Source organism: Gavia stellata, chromosome 30 (genome assembly GCF_030936135.1).
Source record: "Gavia stellata isolate bGavSte3 chromosome 30, bGavSte3.hap2, whole genome shotgun sequence".
NCBI classification, from domain to species: Eukaryota; Metazoa; Chordata; class Aves; order Gaviiformes; family Gaviidae; genus Gavia; species Gavia stellata.
Window position 1 is genome coordinate 6,891,371 of NC_082623.1, and position 21,229 is coordinate 6,912,599.

A 21,229-nucleotide genomic window follows, 5' to 3' on the forward strand; every position below is an offset into this window, starting at 1 on the left:
ACATGCCAAAGATAACTTCCCCTGGTTTGTTAGCTTGCATGGTTGTACGTACACTTCAGCTGGTCTTGATAGTTATTTCCCAGTATTTAACTGAAAATAACTTTCAGAAGAAGAGTTTTATCTCTTGCAAGGGTAGGTATGGGTCTGCTGGGGAGACTCTTTAATGGTCTACAGCGTAGCTAAAAGGAAGTTTACCTTTAGGCAAGCAGTAAGTAATTATCTTTGTTTATGCTCTGAACTTTTGCTTTTTGTCCAAAAATGGGGGTATATCTCAGACTCAGGGAAAATATTTACACCATCAGACTAAATAATGAGGTCCTTGTGGTTTGTGATCTGTGTGATTGGGCTGGTCAGGGTATTTCACTGGGTGTAAGGGGTAATATGCCCTGGGTGTTTCTAGATCTTGTTTCTAATGCTGTGAAACTCTGTCTCTCGGTAAAAGGCTTTGAAATAATGGGTCCGGTTCCCCAGCTGACGAGTGCAGATCTGTTTGGCAGAATGGGACCGTTTGCAAGGGAGAGAACAGGGTAACTGAGTAGGGTCGGCGTGATCCCACATTAAAAAGTGGGACGAGGGAAGGCACAGGGACAATGTATCCAGAAAGTAGTCTTGGAAAGGTCAGCTCGGGAGCCTGTGACGCCGGAGGGCCGGGAAGGGATTCTGATTTGGGTAGGGGAGGAGGAGCTCAGGTACGTGCTTATTAGCTCTTTGATCCAGAGATGCTTCTTGTTCTTGTAAAATAACAAGGTAAAATGAATAGAGCTTTTTTCCATTTTTTCAGCTCCCTCATGTTGCATGGCCCTAAGAGGGAGTGCTTGGGATCGTTACAGAGTCAGCGTAACGGCTCTCTGCCAGGTGTGCTCTGAGGCACTGAAAAGTTCCCTGTAAATCTGTGCAGAATGCAAGTGCAATTTAGTGGGTCTTTTTAGGGCAGTGACACTATTTGTAGCATCTGCTCCCAGTCCGTCGCCTCAGCAGCATGGGATAACCTCTTCAACTGCTGTTTGCAGGTGTTCTGTAGCAGCAGGTTGCACATAAGGAGGCCGAGGCTGTACCACATACGTATCTTTAGTGTTGCCTGTTGTTGTATAAATGATTGCTGTGCAAACTGGCTCCTGCTCTTTAGTTCTGCAAGTATTTTTACCCATATATTTTAGGACAGGGCTTGTTTATGGTATTAAGCTGATTAAAGACTATAGCCATAGAGGCACGTTAAGAATAGCAGGGCTTATTTCTATAACACTGTGAAGTACAAGTCACAATGGGAGTGTTTAGAACATAGAATAGAAACGATTGCTGCCCAGACTAATAGCTTTAAAATATCAAACCGCAGTTGGTAGCTGTCCGCGCTTTAAGAGAGTGCCGTTCGGCAGCTAGTGGAGAGCTGCAGCTGCACGTTCCCATGTCACCTCTTCTTGAGAGAAGAGCACAGACGCAGTCACATTGAAAGTCCGTGTTCAGAATTTATTGTCCTGGGGTAACAGAGTTAGATGATACACCTGTTCTAAGATATCAAAAGAAAAATTCTCCGTTTTAGTTGTGGCTTATAATGCCACAAAACTAATAGAATTTGGTGAGTATCTGGCAAAAAACGTTGCTGTTTCCCATCCGTATTGGTTCAGTCTTAGCACCTGTGAATTTAGTCTGAGCAAGGACTGAGATGGTTTTGAAATTAAGCCGTGCATCTCCTGAGCAGACGTTCAGATGTTCCAGATTTAAAACCTGCCCAGGGAAGTGATGCAGCTCAGCCTTAGGTACCAACATAAGCATGGTAAATGTTACAGGCTAAAACCAGGACCCCTCTTTCCTTGTGATGTATGGCCGCTTATTTATGGTTTAGGATTAATTTGCTGCTTCTATTGCACTCTCTCCCTCCTTGTATGAGATGAACGAGTTGTAAGTCACGCTCCTTCCATGTGATCTCGGCTAGCCGGGCTCCCCGTGGTGGCAGAACCGTCAGCAGACGTGCCCGAGGCTGAGGGAGATGGTCAGGTTCCCGTCCCGGAGAGCTCTCCGTCGAGGCCTGTCGGCTGATCTGAAGGTGTAGCTGTTGCTGACCAGTGACCAGCGCTGCCCTGGCCCGCTGAAATGTGCTTTGAGTCCACGGAGCGAGTTTCCTAAATTGCACTTTGGTGTCAAGTCTTGATCAGGTTGTTTTCTTAAATCAGGACAGATACGAAGGGGTTTGCCAACCCCTCCACTCATGTGTTTTCCTCTTGAATGTATGCTGGCGGATCTGCAATAGGGAGCATACATGCAGTGCTGGCAGATCCGCGGTGTCCAGTTAAATTGGTTCCGTGCCCCTCACAGGCGCGGTTGCTTCCACTGAAGCTTCCTTGCGCAGCCCATGCCGATGGTGGGGCTGGCTGGAAAAGTCCGTAAGAAATGTTGCTGCTTTGTGGAATTTCATGTAAAATGCTGCGGGAAGCAAGAACGTGAGTGCATGATGAGAAACTTGCCCTCTTAGCAGAGCGGGTACAAAGTAGACTTCTGATTTCCCTTGCTGTCTGAAGGCTACCTGCTCCTCTCTGGAAGCAGAACTTTCTGTTCCCAGCAACTGGAAAACTGCTTTAGCATAAACAAGACAGAACTTGCATTTGTGCATAATTCTCCAAGGCACAGTTATGCAAATCAGTTGCAAAGTAGCAGTGACTTCAGAAAAATTAGAGTTCAGTTAAATGTTTCAGCTGGATAGGTTTCCCTAGTAAAGGTTAAGTTAACCCTTTATCACTTGCCAATGAAGGGGAGTTTGATACCTCTGAGTAGCCGCTTCATGCGGTAGCGTTTTCTGATTGATAAGAGAGTGGTGAAAGGTGGATGTGACTTGGACTCAGAAAAGTGTATTTGTTGGGTGAAGCACAAGACTGTATCATCAACGGGTATGTCTGCATCAGAGACAAGGATTCAGTCTGTGAAATGATTGCCATTGTTAACAAAATAATGTAATTAAAAAAGGCTTATTACTAGGCAATGTTAAGTGTATCGGCAAAGATACTCGGGGAGAGAAAAGCTTTTTGTATATGCAGTTCAGACGATGGATGTTTGTTCTTAAGTGGGCAGTAAAATGATATTTAATAAATGATGGTGATACTGAAACAGTTTGAAAGAATAGTAATTAAATGTGTGTTCTTTGTGCCATTGATTTTTGTAAAGTGGTTTGGGCCTGTGCCATTAGTAATGCATAACGGCATTCCTAGGAACCGTATCATAGCACCGAGATGTTAGCTTTACCGTTAGGTTTGTGTAGGTGCCCGGTTTGGACCGCATTCATCACAGCTCTTCGGTCTCATTTCAGCGATGCTTGCAGCTGTGTGACCCAGATGTGTAATTTACAGTAGTATGGCTTTTAAATATCCGCGTCTTCCCCTCTCCTGTTGACTTCGGCTACTTCCTGGTGAATATTGCACTGTCGCCTTGGCCTGTACATTCTGCCTACACCATCTGGGAGCACATGTGTTCATTACCCCTTGGGAAAAGGTGAAAAATGCATCTCCTGCAACTGGTCTTGGAAGCTAAAGAGAAAATGTTTGCCTTGTGTATTCTCCCCTTTCTCCCCCCGGGCAATTTGCAGTCCAAAAAACTGGAAGCTGAAGTTAAATGGAGATTATATGTCTCAGCTTAGAATACTGTTTTAATGTACAAAGAAATACCTGGTAAACTATGTTCCATTTTTCAGGTTTTCAGGATGAATCTGGAAAAACTCAGCAAACCAGAACTACTGACGCTGTTTAGCATTCTTGAGGGAGAATTAGAAGCAAGAGATCTTGTCATAGAAGCCTTAAAGGTATGTTGTAAGTACCATGATAAGAGACAAAAATGACAACAGTATTACTACAGGTTCTGCAGAGCGTGTGCATCCAAAGTGAAGTTCTGGGGCAAAGATTTTTTTACTGATTCAGAATCCCATCTTAATACCAGAGGTCTTAGGTAATAAATGCTGTGTATCATTCTACAAATGGGAATTCGTAATTGAAAGCTGGCTGCAAGAAGCATTTGAGTGTTGGAATACAGTGTTATGCATGTGCTTTCATTCTTTCTGATAAAGAACCGAGTGTTTCTGCTACCGTGAGAAATGTAGAAGGTCAATCAGCCTTCTTTCGTTGGTTTTGTTCTCCTTTGGTAAGGAGGGATTCTTAAAGCAGAAATTCTTCTCGCCAGGAGGATCACAGATTAGTCTTTTAGTGAGAAGAACGTCACACTAAGAAAAAAGCATGCATGGCTTTGTGTTGTACTGAGCCAATATAAGCTGGCACTGCTGCTGAGAGCTGTGCGCTCCACTACTCTTCCCCTTTGCAGGCACAAGCATTAGTGTGACCTTCCCGTGAAGCAGATGGCAGCTAAAACTAACCCATCAAAAAAGTTAGTTTCAACCCGCGTCAGCGCAGCTGACGTCGCGGTTGTGCGAGCACTTGTGACGGGGCAAGGCAGGGGTGGTGCTGGAGCCAGCGGAACCTCTTCTTGCAGGGGAGCTGTGGCCGAAGTGGTGTTAGCGTAGGCAGTGTTGGCTCTGTGCTGCTGCGTCCCTCCTTCAGGTAGTGTGGGCTGGCGCTCCGTGCCAGCTGGGCGTGTTAACGTCGAGCCTAGAAAATACTTCAAAAGCGTGTAGTCTATGTGTAATACTGCTGCTTTCTGAAGGTGCTTAATTGACACTCAGCCTCAGTAAGGTGGAAAAGAGATAGTGGTATAAATGATGGAAAGGGTCAATTTTTGAAGAAATGAGTTGTGACAGGGTTGAATATTGAAGGCTTTTTCAAGCTGGCCTCTCACTGCCCATAACGTTTAAACTTCCAGCTCTTTCAAAAGAGGAATGGCAGCCCGCGGGCCTGAGCGCTGCGGGGACTTGGTTTTCCAGCAGCAGCTTCTGTAGCTTGATTCCAAATACAAACACCTTTTGGGGGGTGGAGGGAGGTCCCCTTCCAAAACAGCCGTGATGCTGATGTGTTTATCGTTAATTGTTTTGGCATTTAGACAATCTTTTTATTTTGGAGGAACACTGTTACCCTCTCAAAGCTGTCGATGGGAGGAAGGCTTGGCTCCTCTCTTGCAAATCTCTCCTCTGTCCTGGGATCAGCCTTCTAATTCTGCGTGGTCAGAATGTGTTACCAAAACAAGCGTCACTTCAGTGCTGCAGTGTGAAGTGTGTGTAGTGGAGCACAGAGAGACGGATGGGAAGGAATGCAGCAGCTCTGTTCCAAAGGCTCTTTGTCACGTACCTTCCAATAGCATAAAGCAATTATCTTTTCTGTTGAAATTTAACCTGCAGTTCCCTCTTGCACGAGGAGATTAATATAGTTAGAATACCCTTTGACATAATTTGTCAGGTACTCATGACTGAGAAGAAACTAAATGAAATTGTAACCTGTACTTGATAATTATGTAGTATAAAATACCAAGCTAATCAAAGGTTAGTGCTTTTTTCCCCCTTCTGTATGGGGTATGCTGTAATGTTCCGTCTTGAGAAGGTGAGGAATGCTGGAGGTAGCGGGAGAAGGGCAGGTCTCCAGCTGTGCCGTTACTCGGGTCCAAAAGCTGTGTTCACTAATGCCGCAGCTCGAGCCCGGCGTCCTGCTGGGAGAAGGCTGCGCTGCCCTTTCGATACGTGGAGGGAGAAAAAGTCGTGTAACTGCTTTATCTGGTGGCTGGACAGAGTTTCAGAGGCAGAAAACTCCTAGCCTGGCTTTGTCCGTTCGTTTGGAATATACAGTTAGAGAAATCCTGGCCTTCCTGTGCTTTTTGTTTACTGATCGTGACCGTGGTAACAGCTTTACAGTGCTTCACCAGCTGAAATAGTTTTATTGTGTGTGACTGTAATTAAAGGAAAACCCACCTTGCTCATCTGCTTACTCACAGTTTGATACCTATAAAAATGCTGCCCTGAAGAAAAAGCCGTCTAAGACCAAAGGGAAGATTGAACCTCTGAGAGCATTTAGCTTGACTTGCGCACGTTGGGTAAGTTGAGCTGTGAGTTCCGCTGAGCGGGGCCGAACCGCCCGGGGCTGGTGGAAGCGCTGGCTGTTCGTGCCCGGAGGAATCGCCTGGCCGTGGGCTCGCAGCTGCCTCAGTGTTCCCTGGGTGTTAGGGACAGTGTATCGGCCTCTGCAGTCGGATTTCTGTGGAGGCGTGAAGGTCTTCTGTTAGGGGCATGTGTATGTTGGGAGGAGGCGGGGTGGAACCTGAGCTTTGTTAGGGATTGCATGATCTTAAACGACGGCAGTGTTTTCTCCAGCAGTTACGTTGGACACATTGATGTCAGTGGTTCAAAATCAGAGGCTTATCTGCCTGTTTGCTTCCCATATAGTAAGAAAAATGCATTTCCCCTGCAAATGGGCTGATTTGACTTCTAATTCAGATTTAAATGTTTCTGAACTCTCCGGATGTTTGAGGCAGATCCTTTGGTACATTATAGGAAAGATTAAGCACTTGCAGAGAAGGAGTACCTTAATTTGTAAACGTGTAATTTGCTTATAGTACAGTCTGCAATAATTGATATTCCTGCACGCTTAGAGAAAAGCATTTAGCATCTGGCATTTAGCAGAGGGAATCTGTGCGTGCAGATGACAAAGCCTAAAATAGTTTTCTTCTCCCTCGTGCTATCAGGCCACTTGTTGGCTGGCGCTGGCCCTGTTTCTCAGCATGGCAAAATCGAGCTGCCGAGCCTGGCTTTCCAGGGACTGCTTGCTTACTTTGCTCCTTCACTTCCCTCCCTTTTCTTCCCCTCCCCAAATCCTTACCCCTTCTTCCATGCTCCCTGGGTGTCTCTCTGCGCCCTGCCTGGAGGCAGCATCCCTCCTCCGCGTGCTGGGAGGAAGGGTCTGACTCCCGAGGTTCATTTCTCTGGGGCTCACATTCATGTTACAGAGGGCAGTTGTTAGGTCACCTCGAATCGATGCCTCTACCATATTATGACTTGCCCTTGCTGCCTTCTCTCCCTCGCTGTTTTTTTCTGTGGTTTACTTTTTTCTTGGGTATTGTTTTTAACGGAGCGCTGGGTGTTTGTGATGGGGACCATCATCTCTCCCTGCGCATTTGCAGTGGACCTGGTCTTGACTTCTGACATCCGTTTCAACTTGCAATGTTACTTTGATGCAACGAGACACTAGTATAAAGGATTAAGCGAACAAATCTGCTGTATTCAAAATCCGCTTTTCCAGTCCTTCGGTTTGCTTCCTCTATTTGAGAACCTCTTTGAAAAAAAACTTTTTTTGCTTTCTTGCAAGTAGTTTCCTGTCCACTACATAAATCTCAATGTTCTCCTCAGAGCAGACCTTAAGTCTCACTTCTTATTGTGCTCCTTTTCCTGTAGTTATAATCGTACTTAAATCATCCAAAAAACCAGATGCTGTCAGAGCGTTGCATAACACTAAGGGCTAGGTTCTCAGTCCTTGTTGCCGTGTAGGAAGGATTGCACGCGTGAACCACGGGTTAGCCTTCTAAAACAGCCCACCGTGACTGGAAACAACGCACCATTTAAACAGGTCTCCATCGCCGTGTTGGAGCACTTTGCTCCCTGTCCCCTGTTCTTTAAATGGGAATTTTCCATACGTTAGAAATGAAGTTCTGTTTACTTTGAGAGAACAGGAAGCAGCTTTCTGGCTTATTCTTTTACGCTAATAAGGCCTTAGGCAACTTACCCTGGAATAGAAACTATCTATTTTGTGTTAATGACTGGGAGCCCGTGTTCATTGCTTTGCTTCTGAATTCAGTGATTCACTCTATGAAGCAGTATTAAAGCCTTGCAAAATGAAGCGTTCGTTTGTCAGTGGATTTAGAAATTAAGTTTACAGTGCAGTTCCAAAAATGAAAGTCTACCTCTTGTTTAAATAAAAGAAAAATTCAGTAATATAAAACCTTACTGCAGATGCTAGTAAATCTTTCACAGATGGGGCAAAATGGGCTTTTGCATCGCTTATAAAGCAGCTTAGACCTAGCAGCGTTCCCATGGGCGCTGTCCTGCTGGAATGCAGGCTTTTCTTACAGCTTTTCTTGCAAGTTTAGGGGATTTTTTGTTTATTTCTTGCTTGAAGCAGCGCTGTTTGCCAGTGTCTTTTGAAAGGCTGATTCTCTCTACCTTAGTGCCTAGATAGGTCCTGAATGAGGAACGGAGGTGTGGGAATGGCTTCCCCGCTGGAATGGCTCCAGCTCTGAATTTCAGCCGGTGGGGTGTCGTCAGGCTCCCGTTTTAACGGTGACCGAAGTGCGGTTCGTGAGCACGGAACAGTCCCCGGGCCATCGTCACGAGTGCTGGGAGCTGTGCGTGGCCAAGCTCGCACGGGGGTTTGTGCTGTCTGTGCTACGGACCAAAAGTTCCCTGGGAGAGAAGTTACAATTTTGTGCTGCCTGACGTTTCCCAAGAAAATTTCTTACGTTTTTCAAAGCTGGTAACAGGTCTCATGTGGGGGAATCTGTATAGCTCTCGTTTATCTGGTTTGTTCACTTGTTATAATGATGGCAATTAAGACAGGTACTGTATTTGAGCAATATAATTTCTGCTGTGTGAATCTCTGCTAGGCATTGCTTCCGAGCTGGAGCTAAAGTAAGACTCGGAATCCCACTCCAGCATTTTGACGTTTATTTTCGTGCAAAGCAAGTGGTCCCCACCCCCATTTCCCTTCTCTCTGTCAGCGATTGCGGTGACCTCAGCTTGTCTTTATTCCCAATATCTGTCTCTGGGGAGAGACGCGAATAGGGAAGTGCAAGGCGGTAAGAGGCTATTTAAAGATTGTACCACTCTCTGCAACATAAAGGAGGAACTTCTGTGCAGATTATTACTGGAGAACTGCATACGCAGTAGCTGTGGTGAATTAACAGTGTGTTTGTGTTGTGCTGAGGGTTAAAACCTGAACTCTAAAATTACAGGCAAGAGTAATATTCTACTTTGTGTCCAAAGAAATACTTGAAACAAGTCTTGGAAATTCCCTGTTTGATGTTCCAGTAAAACAAGTTGTAGAGATTATTGAAGGCAGAGAGCAAATGCTGTCTCATAAACAAGGTTTCAGTAAAAGGAAGTATTTTATTAAAAAAAATTGCACAAATAGGTTATGGGAAACATTCATCCCAAACCAGTCTAGAAATCCCAAGAGGAAACAGTAACTTCTCCCTAACAAAGAGAAGCCTTTGCTTTGCCTGCCTGCACAGGTCACGGCTCTTCAGTTGTGTCAGATACTGCTTCTGCTCCATAAAATCCGAATCACCTCCTTTCACGTGGACTAGCAGTGGTCGGTTACCCTAACCTGAGCTAAAACCAGCCCGTTTAAAGTGGTACCCTCTCTGCGCATGCCGAATTCTTCTGATCGTCAGGAGTTTTATTTTTAAGAGTAGTTAACGTGCGTAGCTGCTTCCTTTTTTCAAGAGCAGCCCAAACTTAAATGTTATCTTTTTTCCTGTTGGGGGAGGGCAATTTGATAGTCTTCAAAATCACCGAATAGTCCCTTTAGTTGCTTTTGGAGTTTGAGTGTTTTGATAGGAAATTCGTAAGTCTGCATGTTTGAGATGATACAGGTGGAGATACTAAATTAGCGGATCTTCTAATTGCAGAAGATTGCATCTTCTTTCAAAGCACAATTGATGTTGTTGGAAGCATGTATGTCCTCTCTGGTTTTCCAGATGAAATTTTCCACTCCTAAGTTAACAATGCTTTTTGTAACCTTATTTCCTTATTATTGAAGCTTGATTTCCTGTGGATTTGTGTGTTTGAATAGGTTGATGCTGGGATCTGAGACCTGAGTTGATTTTTTTTTTGGGGGGGGGCTCGTTTATAGAATATTTCTCTTCCATCGTCAGGTTGCTTCTGTTTTGAAAGTTGAACAAAACCTGTATTTAAGACTGAATTCCAGTTCAGACGGAACAATCGAAACTGTTGGGGATGTTTGTATGTGACCTTCAGCACTAGTAGAAGAAGTTGAGCTGGAGAGTTGCCTCTGTGAGGGGCATAAGCCATGGGAGGAGTCACTCGTGTATGTGACAGTTCAGTACCTGTATAAAAGAACCTGTGTAGACTATTGCACTTTGACTTAATTTTAGGAGAGCTGTCCCGATGATCGTAGCGGCAGAGGCGGCTGCTCGGTGGGACCTGTAGCACAGAGGCGTCATGGGCAGCAGCCTGAAAATCCGTATTTGCATTTGCAAGTGCGTGGTGACCCAAATGCCGAAGCAGTGGCTTTGGTTTTGTAAACTAGATGTGGTCAGTGTAGGATGACCTGTTGAAGACTTTTCCTAGTCTAGACAACTTTTAATTAAATGTTTGTGCTCTGCTGGCTACTAAAGAAGAATAGCTGGACTTCAGAAAGCTGTTAATGTTGTGATAGTCTCATCTGTTTGTCATGCTAGTTCAGGAAAATACTTACTTGCTTAAAGTAGCAAGGAAGAACTTCTTGTTCTTTCCTGGAGAGGAAATAAACCACCCCACTAAATTCAGTGGCGTTCCGAGCCCCGCGCTGCGAGAGCCGACGGAAAACACGGCTTTTGTTACACCTCCAGTACTTGCAAGGAATCGGAGGCTGTAGGTGTGGGTGTCCCCTGAATCCCTGTTCTTCAAGCTTTCCTTAGAAGGAACTTGCCCAGAAGTAGACTTTCCAGCGTCCCCTGTCTGCGGACGCTGTTGAAGCGCGGGTGCCCTTCTGAGGGGTTTCTCCCGTGTTTCTGTGTGGCTGCGGCGTGACCGGCACCGCGGCGGGTTGGCTTTATGGGAAGAGCAGCTCATCTGTCAAAGCAGCTAGGCCAGCTGGATGAAAATCCCAGTTTGTATTTACAGACTTTTTAATGCTTGAGTCACTTAGAAATTCCCTACACACTTGTAGTGAGGTTTGGTTGAGTCATTTTTATAAATTCTTCAGAATAACTGAAGATTCCCTCCCCCTCAAAAAAAAAAAAGCCGTAGTTTTTCCTGTGATTCATTAAACCAGGGGCAGCTCATTATCCAGGGCCGCCCTCCCATTTCCAGGGCTGATCTTTTTCCTTCCTCTGCTTTTCTTTATGTAAAGTGAGAACAATATCTTAAGCTCTGATCAAAGGTATCCACCGTTCCTGTTGGATATTACTGATAAAGAGGGAGGGGTATTGGTGAGTGTGAGCTGTTCCTCTGTATTTGTTTACTGCAGGGGTTAAAAGACAACTCCAAACCAGTATCACAGACAAATGTCCCTAATTGGGTTTGGTCACTGAGGAGATATGGAAAGAAAAGTATTTTGTTTTGGGGTTTTTATGCCAAGGTAATGCATACACTTCTCCCTCTGAGAGCAGAGATTGACTTTTATTCTTTTTATTTTGTGCTAATCACACGGTTGCGTCTTAGAATATAGGCAGGACCAGGAAATCTCATCAGCTATTTGAGTAAAGCAAAGCTTTGTTGTTTATCTGTCAGCCCTCTGGCCTGTAAAGCTCAGTTACAGCAGTTTGCTTTTCTGTTCCAGTATATCTGTGCCGACCGGTGTGTGGTGGTGTCTAGAGCATCGCTGTTGCTCTTGTACGCTTGAGGGAAGTGTTTGCGGTTTTGATACAGCTTACTGGGACACCAGAAAACAGCCACTCCAATAAATACTGGCTTCTAAGTTGTCTTTTCATTTTAGTCAGGCTTGGTCTTTGCTATCCAGACGACGTCCTTAAGCGGTCCCGTAGGAAATGGGTAACAGTTGGCCACTGACCGTTTGCTGTTCTTGTTAGCTGAAAGGGATTCAGCGTGCAGCGAGGCTGACGCCGTTGCGCTCTGGATTCAGAGCAGATAGCTTGTTTTCCACCCCGCGACGGCTGAATGCCGTTTCACAGCGTCAGCAGAGTCAGGGCTTCGTGGAGCTTGTGCTAAGCTCGGCCCGGGCGACGAGAGCCAGCCACGGGTGCTTTGAAGGTTGCCTGAAGTGCCTGGGAGGAGTGCCATGTGCTTCGCTTGTGGCAACCATTCTCTGCTTCTCGGGGGTAGCGTTGTTTCGTGGCTGTGGCCACGTGGCGCTCACGGGAACAGTGTCTGTCCTCGAGCAGCACTTCTCCACAGCTGCCAGCGACCATGCTTTGCTGAGTGAAGTAATACAGCTAATGCAGTATGTAATTTATGGCATTGCATCATTTTTCTTATATGGAATCATCCTTTTGGCAGAAGGTTTTTGTACAACCTTCACCAACTCTGACAAGCTACTGTTCCGTTTGGAATGGCTTACTTTCTGTTTACGCTAAGGATGCCCAGATGTGAGCGGTGCCTACACAGAAAGCCGAAGCACGCCTGGTAACACGCAGGCAGCGTTTGTTTGGAGCAGTCTCTCGAGGCAAAAACATGTCATGTGTGTGCTCTGTCAAGAAAAGTGCAGCTGGTATCGTAACTCCCCTCTGTAGGTCACACAGTGCTTTGCTAGTTAAACATGCTAAAATATGCTTTAAACTGCCTCAGAGGTGGTGGCACGCTTTGGTTAAAGGTACTGGGGCTCTGGCATTTCAGAGGAAGGTGGTGCAGGTAACCGGTGCAGGGGAAAGCCCACGTCTTTATGGCCTCGCTAAGAACATGCCTGCGCATAATCATTTATATGCTCTAGAAAAGCGAAGGTATGAATTATCTCGTAAGGGCTGGTTACCATGATTATAATGAATCAAGAAGACCCAAATTTAAACCTCAGATGTGGAAGGTATTCTTTCCTGGCAGGATGCATCAGCTCCGCCGTGCATGGGATTGTGCTGTCGGTGATACATGCTGGAACGAAACACCGTCCCAGGTTTTTCACAAATGCATAGCGTTTAGCCCGTAACTGTTTCAGTCGAAATCAATGATTAGATTTTGTGGAGCCAAGATAGGTCAGCTCTGAGGGCTCTCTTGAATCTAGCTCTGTTTTCCCTCTTACGTCTTTTGCTGCACAGATATCTGTTTTCATATGGTTTCTTATCATGGTGGTAAACATGTAGGTAATATTTTAATATCTGTGTGTTTATGAAATTTTGTTTTGTTTTTTAGAACTTCACAGTAGTCCTGCAGTAGGGTAAGGCTGTTGGTATCCTAACAAACAGATTTCCAGCTGGAATGGCTGATTCTAAACGTTGTACATGTAAAGCCTAGTACGTGTGAGTTCCCTTAATCCTTACCCGTCACCAGAAGAAACCTAATCATTCCTGTCTTGCTTCTTGAGAAACTAAACTTTGTTTAGTCTGGATGAGACTATTAAGGATTTTATTAACAGTTTACAGATTTATAGGCTATTGCGAGAATAAAACTCTTTAATTGCTCAACATGAAATTCTTTGATGGTGACATAATCAAGACAACCACACAACTGCTCTTCCAAAACAACAGTAAATGATTAAATCTCTTGCTGAACAAGAATTGATACGTACCTTCTTTCCTTCCGCACAGTTGTGGAATGCAAGTCAGGGTCATAGATAGCAGGTAGCTGTGGTATGAGGATGTTAGTAGACTGAATATATTGTGGAGATGCTGTGTTTTTAAGCAAGACTTCCCTTTGTTTCTCGTTTGTTTGGGGCCACTTGGTTAAAAGACATTGTCCAACTGGAGGGACAGTGAGAAATTCATCGAGCACATGCTTCATATAACCCCACCACCACCACCACCCCCCCCCCACCCCCCCCCCGACATTTTTCATACTGCCTGTGAATAGTATGTATTTGCTTGTGTTCCAGCTGTGGAAATGCAAGTGTGTTTTGCAGTTTTTTTAAGACTCGAGTATCTTACCCAGAGAGCAGGAGGCTTCCAGCAGCAGTTGTGAAGCAGGGGGGACATCCAGCTGTGCGGGGCTGAGTCAGCCTGCGAGAGCTGGGCTCAGTTGTGTGTGTTTGATCTTTCTGGATTTTTGTGTCTTTATGAGTGGGGGACCATCAACTTTTGCCCAGCTAAAGTGTATTAATGGAGGGGTTTTATTCCCTGGGAGCCTGGCTGAAACCTTCAATGTTAACAGTTTCAAAATCCCTTCTGATGATAGAGGGATTATTGTCCTCACCATACACGTAACTTTTCATAGTCTTAACTTACTTGATCAGAGTCTGCCATTAGAGGAATAGTATATGCACCTCAGATGTGAAAAACATGGTGTCTGTCCCCTCGTTACTGGTCTGATGGGAAGTGGCCAGGTCCAGACGGCTTTGGAGACGACACGGGTGGCACGGCCTGCTCTGCTGTGCAGCAGGTAGACCACCTGGTTTGTCCTACGAACTGCTGTCTCTTTCTTGTCTGTCAAGCAAGGACCTTTAACGTGACACACTTGCGGGTTTTCCTGTCGGAGTACTCTTACTGTTATAGCAGATAACAGGATATGAATCAGACTGTGTTAAGATCTCTTTATCTCGAAGTGGAAAACTGGGGAAGAGGAATATTAACTCCAAAGTACTTTCTTCTTTAGCTAGTTTTCTATTTTAAGTATATTGAAATGCAAATTTGTTTTTGTATTGCAGGCCCAGCATAGAGACACGTTCATTGAAGAACGCTATGGGAAGTACAACATCAGTGATCCATTAATGGCTTTGCAGAGAGATTTTGAGACCCTGAAAGAGGGAAATCACGGTGAAAAGCAACCAGTATGCTCCAATCCATTATCTATTTTGAAAGTGGTGATGAAACATTGCAAGAATATGCAGGAAAGAATGTTATCCCAACTAGCTGCTGCGGAAAGCAGGCACAGAAAGGTAGGTTTTGCTTCAAATACGATGTGCAGAAGTTAATAGTTGCATTTTGATAATACATTAACTTCAGCAAAAACACTTGAATGCCTTCAGTTTTGGTAACTGAAAGGGCTTTGCACCTGCGTTTAAACTTCTCACTCAATGTGATGCAGGTGGTAAGCTTATTAATTGTAATTCCAAAATTTGAAATATATGCAAGATGTTTTTGTTAGGACACACAAAAAAGGAACTAGTTTATTCACAGCTGGGAGGTATAGTGCTTAGCAAAATGTAAGAAAGAATTTCTGGAAGATTGAATTCTCAGCAGACATATCACTGTTCTGCAGGTGGCTTCTCAAAGATTGTTGAAGAGCTGGTACCAGGTGCTCACAGGAGTGTACCTCCTTTGCTTTCCTAAGAAAGTATGGCATGATCAAAACTATTTTTCATGCTGTTTGGCCTCTTTAATAAAGCACCTATTGTTCTTCATGTGTAGCTTTAACATTATTGACACCAGTGAAATGCTTGGTCCACGTCTCAGACTGTACTTCCACAGGGGTTTGCTCCCCTGGCATTCCGTAGTTTACCAGAGGAGTGTAAAGCTGCACACAAGTCTGAAAGCAAGAGGCCACGGAACTCTGCTTCTTGGAGTCTTACTATGACATATTCTCTGTCTGTAACGAGTTAGCTTTAAAAAAAACCATGTTTACGTGTTTATTTTGTCCTGCAGTAAATTTAAAGAAGTCAAAATTACTGTATTTGTCCCTGCTACGTAGTCAGGGCAGAGAATAATTGCCCGAGAGTGCATTGCTGGAATCTGTGACTGGGAGGAGCTCTCTGGAGCATCCCTGCAGTCACCGGCACTGCAGCACTGTGTCTTAACCTCCTCTCATACTTCTTTTCCATCTTAAGTAGCTGGGATTTTTGCTTTTACTTGCGTCAGTGGCAGACTGTGAGGTGGTGCCGTTACTCTGGTGTCTAGAAGCTATCTTTTACAATATCAGATCTAGGTGTACTTTTGGCTAGTGCCTGTGCTTGGGCCAGTACCATCCTGTATTTTTTCAGGTATGCCACTCCTGCTTTGATTAAAACTTACTAAGTCACGTACAAAGATCTCAAATACAAGTAGCCATGTTCTGTTTCTAATCAAAAGGTTCAAAGTTGAACCCTCTGTTTCATTGCTCAGCAGCAGCGTGTGGGTTAAAGTTTATTTTCCCATAATCTGTTTTGATGGGAATAAGATAGAGCAAGTTCCTTTCAGTCTGTGAATAATCTGAAGCATTTCTGTTGCAGAAACCTTACTATGACATAAGCCAGCTTGACTTTTACATCACAGACAATGTGCTTAGGGTGGGCAGCTGGAGGTACCTTCAGCTTTCGGTCTGTCCTCTGAGTCACTGGAAGTAACACCAAGGCTGTGTGTTTCACTTTTCAGCCAAGCATCTAGCTAAATCATTCTATTACAGTCAGATGTCTTTTCCCCTTCTCATTCTACCCTTCCTGTCTCCTGCAAAAGGTTCCTTGTGTACTTAAAGATATTTAAGCATTGTTTGGAAGCTTAATTTTCAGGAAGACTGAGGAGCTGCTAAACTCATGGGGAGCGTGTGTTGGGAGAGCCTAGAGTTTTGGTGGTGAGATACAGCAGAGTCTCTTGGGAAGTTTGTATTCTGGCATTTTTTGTTGAGTTAATAGAATTTCAATTATTCATGTAATTCAGTGTTAAAGCTGAAGGAGCTCCTTAACTGGGTCCTTATGGCAAGCAGTTTCATTTCAAGAGCTCATCTTGTTCTTAAGTGGAAGAACAAATTAATGTTCTTTAAAATAAACTTTGCACTGCAGTCCTCAAATCCCCTGTAAGAAACTGGGGGAGAAGCCTGTACGCGAATTACTGTTGAAACCGTGGCGAGGCTGGTCGTCTTGTAATTGTTAGTGCCCTGTGCCTCCTGGATGCACGGCCTCTGGGGCAGCGCCTCTGCTCCTGCTGGGGTTCACATTAATGGGCCTGCCAGGGAATTCTGAGGAGGGCACCATGCAACCAAGGACTTCTCAAGGCTCTTCCGCAGTGTGGAGGAAAAGCACGCAATTTGGCTATTTAATAATAACATGAAGATAGATCCAGTGTGAGGTTTTCCTAACTTCTTTCGCAAACTGACTCAACTATACCAAATAATAACGTAGTACTGTAACTTGTCGAAAAGCTGCTTTTATGTGATGCCGAGTTGGATTGGGATGTCTGAGGCAGCAGGGCTTGCTCTCCCGTGTCGTTTGGCTTTGGACCGTGCGCGAAGGCGCTGATCTCTCCCAGCTTGTAAGTGTGCCTGGGCGTTGAGGTGATGGGTGTTTGTCTGGCAGGTGATACTGGACCTGGAGGAAGAGAGGCAGCGGCACGCCCAGGACACGGCGGAGGGGGATGATGTCACCTACATGCTGGAGAAGGAGCGGGAGCGGCTCACCCAGCAGGTACGCTTTGGTAGCTGGTAATTACCCAACCCACAGAAACCCCGGGCTCCTGGGTGGTGAACTCGGTAGCGATGCCTAATTGCACCTTCATGTTGAAAGAGTAGTAGGGACCTCCCTCCTCGGTAAGGCGCTCCTAGCTTTTATCATTTCGATATGAAAAACAACCTTAACTTTTTGGGGTGTTTCGGTAGCTGAGCGGTGCTGAAAGCCATTAAGAGGCAATCAAATGCTTTGAAATCTTACTTCAGCCTGAAATCTGAATTCTCAAGAACAGGGCTGCACTTACAAATGATAGGGCTCTCTAGTACTCAAAATTCAGAATAAGTCATGAAAGATCTCCTGGGGGGGTTATTCAGAGATTACAATAAATATTTAAGCTACTGTTTTCTGTTACTCAAGCGCTGTAGACTTTATTAAACATACATAACACATCAGCATTTTAAAGTCTAAATGCCTTTAAAAGGCAAACCAACAAAGTAGTAAATGAGGTGGAAGGAAGCTTTGCTCCAAATCGCCTGTTCAGTCAGTGCATGGCAGGCTGGGTGTGTATCTCACTAAAGGTCAATTGAATTTCATACGTGATAAAACTACTAGTAAGTAATAATTCTTCATACGTGCAACCTGAGTCATAGAGCAGGACTGTCTTGCAGATACCTGGGGCAAGAACCTCTTTCTTCACCATTGCTATCTTTTACCGTGTAATTTCTCCAAGATACATAGTAACCCCATTCCTTTTTAGGGCATTATACTTCATTTACTTTCAGGAGGTTTTGTGGTTCCCTTACAGTCTTTTTTTGTTCTTTCAGTTGGAGTTTGAAAAATCCCAAGTGAAAAAGTTTGAAAAAGAACAGAAGAAGCTGTCAAGCCAGTTGGAGGAGGAGAGGGCACGCCACAAGCAACTGTCTTCCATGCTTGTAGTGGAGTGCAAGAAAGCCACTGCCAAAGCAGCTGAAGAGGGGCAGAAGACAGCAGAATTGAGCTTGAAATTGGAAAAAGAGAAGAGTAAGGTGAGTAAACTGGAAGAGGAGCTGGCGTCCAAGAGGAAGCGGGGTTTACAGATGGAAGCACAAGTAGAAAAGCAGCTCTCAGAGTTTGACATTGAAAGAGAACAGCTGAAAGCCAAGCTGAACAGGGAAGAAAACCGTACAAAAGCACTCAAAGAAGAGGTGGAATGCCTGAAGAAAGCCCTGAAAGAGCTGGAGGCTTCTTGCCAGGAGCACAGTCCTACCGAGCCTTTGCAGGCAAGCCCCTCGGTGATGTCCAGAGGTGTTGCAACTGACAGTCCCACGGTGAAGTCCGTGTCTTGCCAGACAGAGTGTCTGCAGGCAGACCGAGCAAATCCTGCCAGCACAGGCAAAGCTGTACACAGCGTGTTTCCCAGCCCTACTACACCTACTCATTCCTATGCAAAATCCAATGGTCATTGTGATACAGACATGCAGACGGGTAGCGAGCTACTGCAGACAAATGCAGCAGAGAACCAAGTTCAAAAAGAGAAATCTGCTGGTGCAGCCTCAGAAAACGCAGTTGAGAATGGGAGTTCTCCTGTAAGAACAGAGTCACCGGTGCATCTGATGTCCCAGCTCCCTTCTAGTGGGGTCTCCCTGTCTCCGAGTGGCACAGCTGCCTCCTCTCTAACACCTTCTCCCTGCTCCTCACCGGTTCTGACTAAACGCTTAGTGGGAGCTTCAGCAAGCAGCCCTGGTTACCAGTCATCCTACCAGGTGGGGATCAATCAACGTTTCCATGCAGCTCGGCACAAGTTTCAGTCCCAAGCTGAACAGGACCATCAGTCAAGTGGTCTGCAGAGCCCGCCGTCGCGGGATTTGTCTCCTACTCTAGCGGATAACTCTGCCGCCAAGCAGTTGGCCCGCAATACAGTCACTCAGGTCCTTTCCAGATTTACCAGCCAGCAGGGACCTATTAAACCTGTCTCCCCTAACAGCTCGCCTTTTGGCACGGACTATCGAAATCTGGCAAATGCTGTGAGCCCCAAAAACGAATCTGGTCACTCTCCAAGCCCTGGCAAGGTCTCCAGTCCACTAAGCCCGTTGTCTCCTGGAATTAAGTCACCAACCATTCCTAGAGCAGAAAGGGGGAACCCTCCACCCATTCCTCCAAAGAAACCCGGCCTCGCTCAGTCACCCGCTGCTCCTACTCCACTAACCAAAACCTCTTCCCAGGCACCCTCTCTGGGTGCCCCCATGGACGTGGCAAGTAGCTGCTCTAACAACACTGTAGTGTCAAATGGCAAAGACATCGAGATCCTCCTGCCAACTAGCAGCTAGTCTCCAGAGAATGTGAACGTGACATTCCATGGCTTAGCATCCTAGAGCTAAGACACTGTTTTTCCACTCCATGTTATTTATTTCCATAGTAGCAGATTCTGTCTGTATAAAGCATTTAGTATATTTTTTCTTTTTTAATAGGTAGGAAAATATTTTTGTTTATGAAGAAACCTTAACTACAGCTATACAGTAGCCTCAAAACGTCTCATGGCAACAGTCAAATCATTAGAGATAACAAGAACCATAATCATGTGGTGGGACCTAACTATCAAACTCTAATGGGACTGAAGTGCTACTTTTAAATTATGCAGAAATAACTTTTGCAGACTTTTTACTCCAGATGAACATTTTTATATAAAGTGCCTGAACTTCAGCCTGCAATATGAATGTGATTCTCTGAAAAAGGTGAGGAGGGGGACCATCTAAATGCAGAAACAAAATTCTTCTGAGAGTCCTGAATGTTGAAACCAACACTGGTTTTCGTTTTAATTCTTCCCATTTGCTAAAATAAGTTAGCAAATGTGCTACAAATTCTGTAAGGTGACCGCCAGACTGACGCAGCCAGCCACACTTTGTCCTTTAGGACACAGCTCCTAGCTATTTGAGGAAGCACACAAAAGTTTCTTGGGGTAAAATTTAGTCGTAGTACAATCCAGATTACTTTTCTCTCAGTATTCATTGCCCATGTAGTTCTTCTTGCTTTCCTGTAACACATTCTGCAGCGATGCCTGTGTGCTTTAGATGACTAAACTCTGGTTTCTGGTGTGTCACCTTGAGTTTTCAAGCTCTTCAAGCATTCTACTGTTGTGTGTAGAACTTCTGAGAAAAGGATCTTGCTATTACTTGACAAAGATCTCGCTATTACTTGAAAAAAAAAACACTAGTCCATAGGATACAGGTTTTTTGCAACAGTAACATGGGATCTTCTACTAGAAACAAAAGCAATAATTTTGTTCCTCGTCTCTATCAGTTGTGTCTGGCTGACCTGGATTTTACCCACTAGTTAGCAATGGGATCTTGCTGGCTTTCCTTGGCTGCAAATATGGAACCAAATCATTACTGTCATGTAATTGAATATGTATATGTGTGTAAGTAGTTTCATACACATACATACTAAATACGCAGTGTACTAGGAAAATCTTTATCTGTTCTTGGTGATCTGCCTAATATGAAGAAAATGTGGGAATTCATTGAGATTAAAAAAAGTCATTTAGTGAGGAATTGCCTAAGTTTGAGGCAAATCATGTGTGTGAAATATTATTTGCGCCCAGGAGGGGAGAAGTGACTGATTCCTGCGCAGAAGCGTTTGCTGTGAGAAGCGCAGTCTTCACCGCAGACGTGCTGCACGGTGGTTGTCTGAGTCACTGCGGTGAGAAAGGCAAAACAAACGCACCACAAATCAGTGGCAGAGCACAACCCTGAGTTAATTATCTCAGGTGCTGTATCTGAACTGATCCTAAATTTAGAAACTGGACTCGCTGCTCAGTGTCAGTCGATGTTCAGCATTTCCCTCTGCAGCAGGGTCACGTTTACGCAGAGCACAGCTTCCCACTGCCAGAGACGCCTTCTCCTTGGTCATTTTTCAATATTTGATTAGACAAAATACATCCACCTTTATTGTAGGAAGGATCCCTGCGGCAGCTGGGAGGACGCACTACTGTACCTGACCGGATAGGTTCCTTCTAGCTTTGAGTCTCGTTCTGTAGGACATCAGAGCTCTTCTGCTGCTTTGAAGTGGCCGCTGTCTGAAGTGACCCTGCTGTTCTCTCCCGCGCGGCCACAGCAGGTATTTAGACTAGAACAAGAGGGTTTTACAGACCTTTTAGTAGCCTTTTAAATTGTGGTATCGTGTGCTGTTGTTCCTAATCCCGTGGAACGGGCTGTGTACTAACAGTAGGG

General features: G+C 44.9%; 1 protein-coding gene across 1 annotated transcript; it reads left to right on the forward strand.

Annotated features, from left to right (window-relative positions):
• The first annotated feature begins 3,657 nt into the window (after positions 1–3,657).
• CTTNBP2NL (CTTNBP2 N-terminal like) lies at positions 3,658–20,996 on the forward strand. The gene is made up of 4 exons (XM_009819978.2): positions 3,658–3,784; positions 14,376–14,606; positions 16,935–17,042; positions 17,849–20,996. Exons 1-4 carry the CDS (start codon positions 3,686–3,688, stop codon positions 19,328–19,330), a joined length of 1,920 nt encoding a protein of 639 aa, XP_009818280.1. The 5' UTR covers positions 3,658–3,685; the 3' UTR covers positions 19,331–20,996.
• Positions 20,997–21,229: the final 233 nt, after the last annotated feature.

Excerpts from the sequence above, each read along its gene's own strand:
- CTTNBP2NL (XM_009819978.2), top strand. The coding sequence starts at position 3,686 with ATGAATCTGGAAAAACTCAGCAAACCAGAACTACTGACGCTGTTTAGC. Across the intron at positions 3,785-14,375 it reads TTGTCATAGAAGCCTTAAAG|GCCCAGCATAGAGACACGTT; the intron begins GTATGTTGTAAG and ends TTTGTATTGCAG. Across the intron at positions 14,607-16,934 it reads CGGAAAGCAGGCACAGAAAG|GTGATACTGGACCTGGAGGA; the intron begins GTAGGTTTTGCT and ends TTTGTCTGGCAG.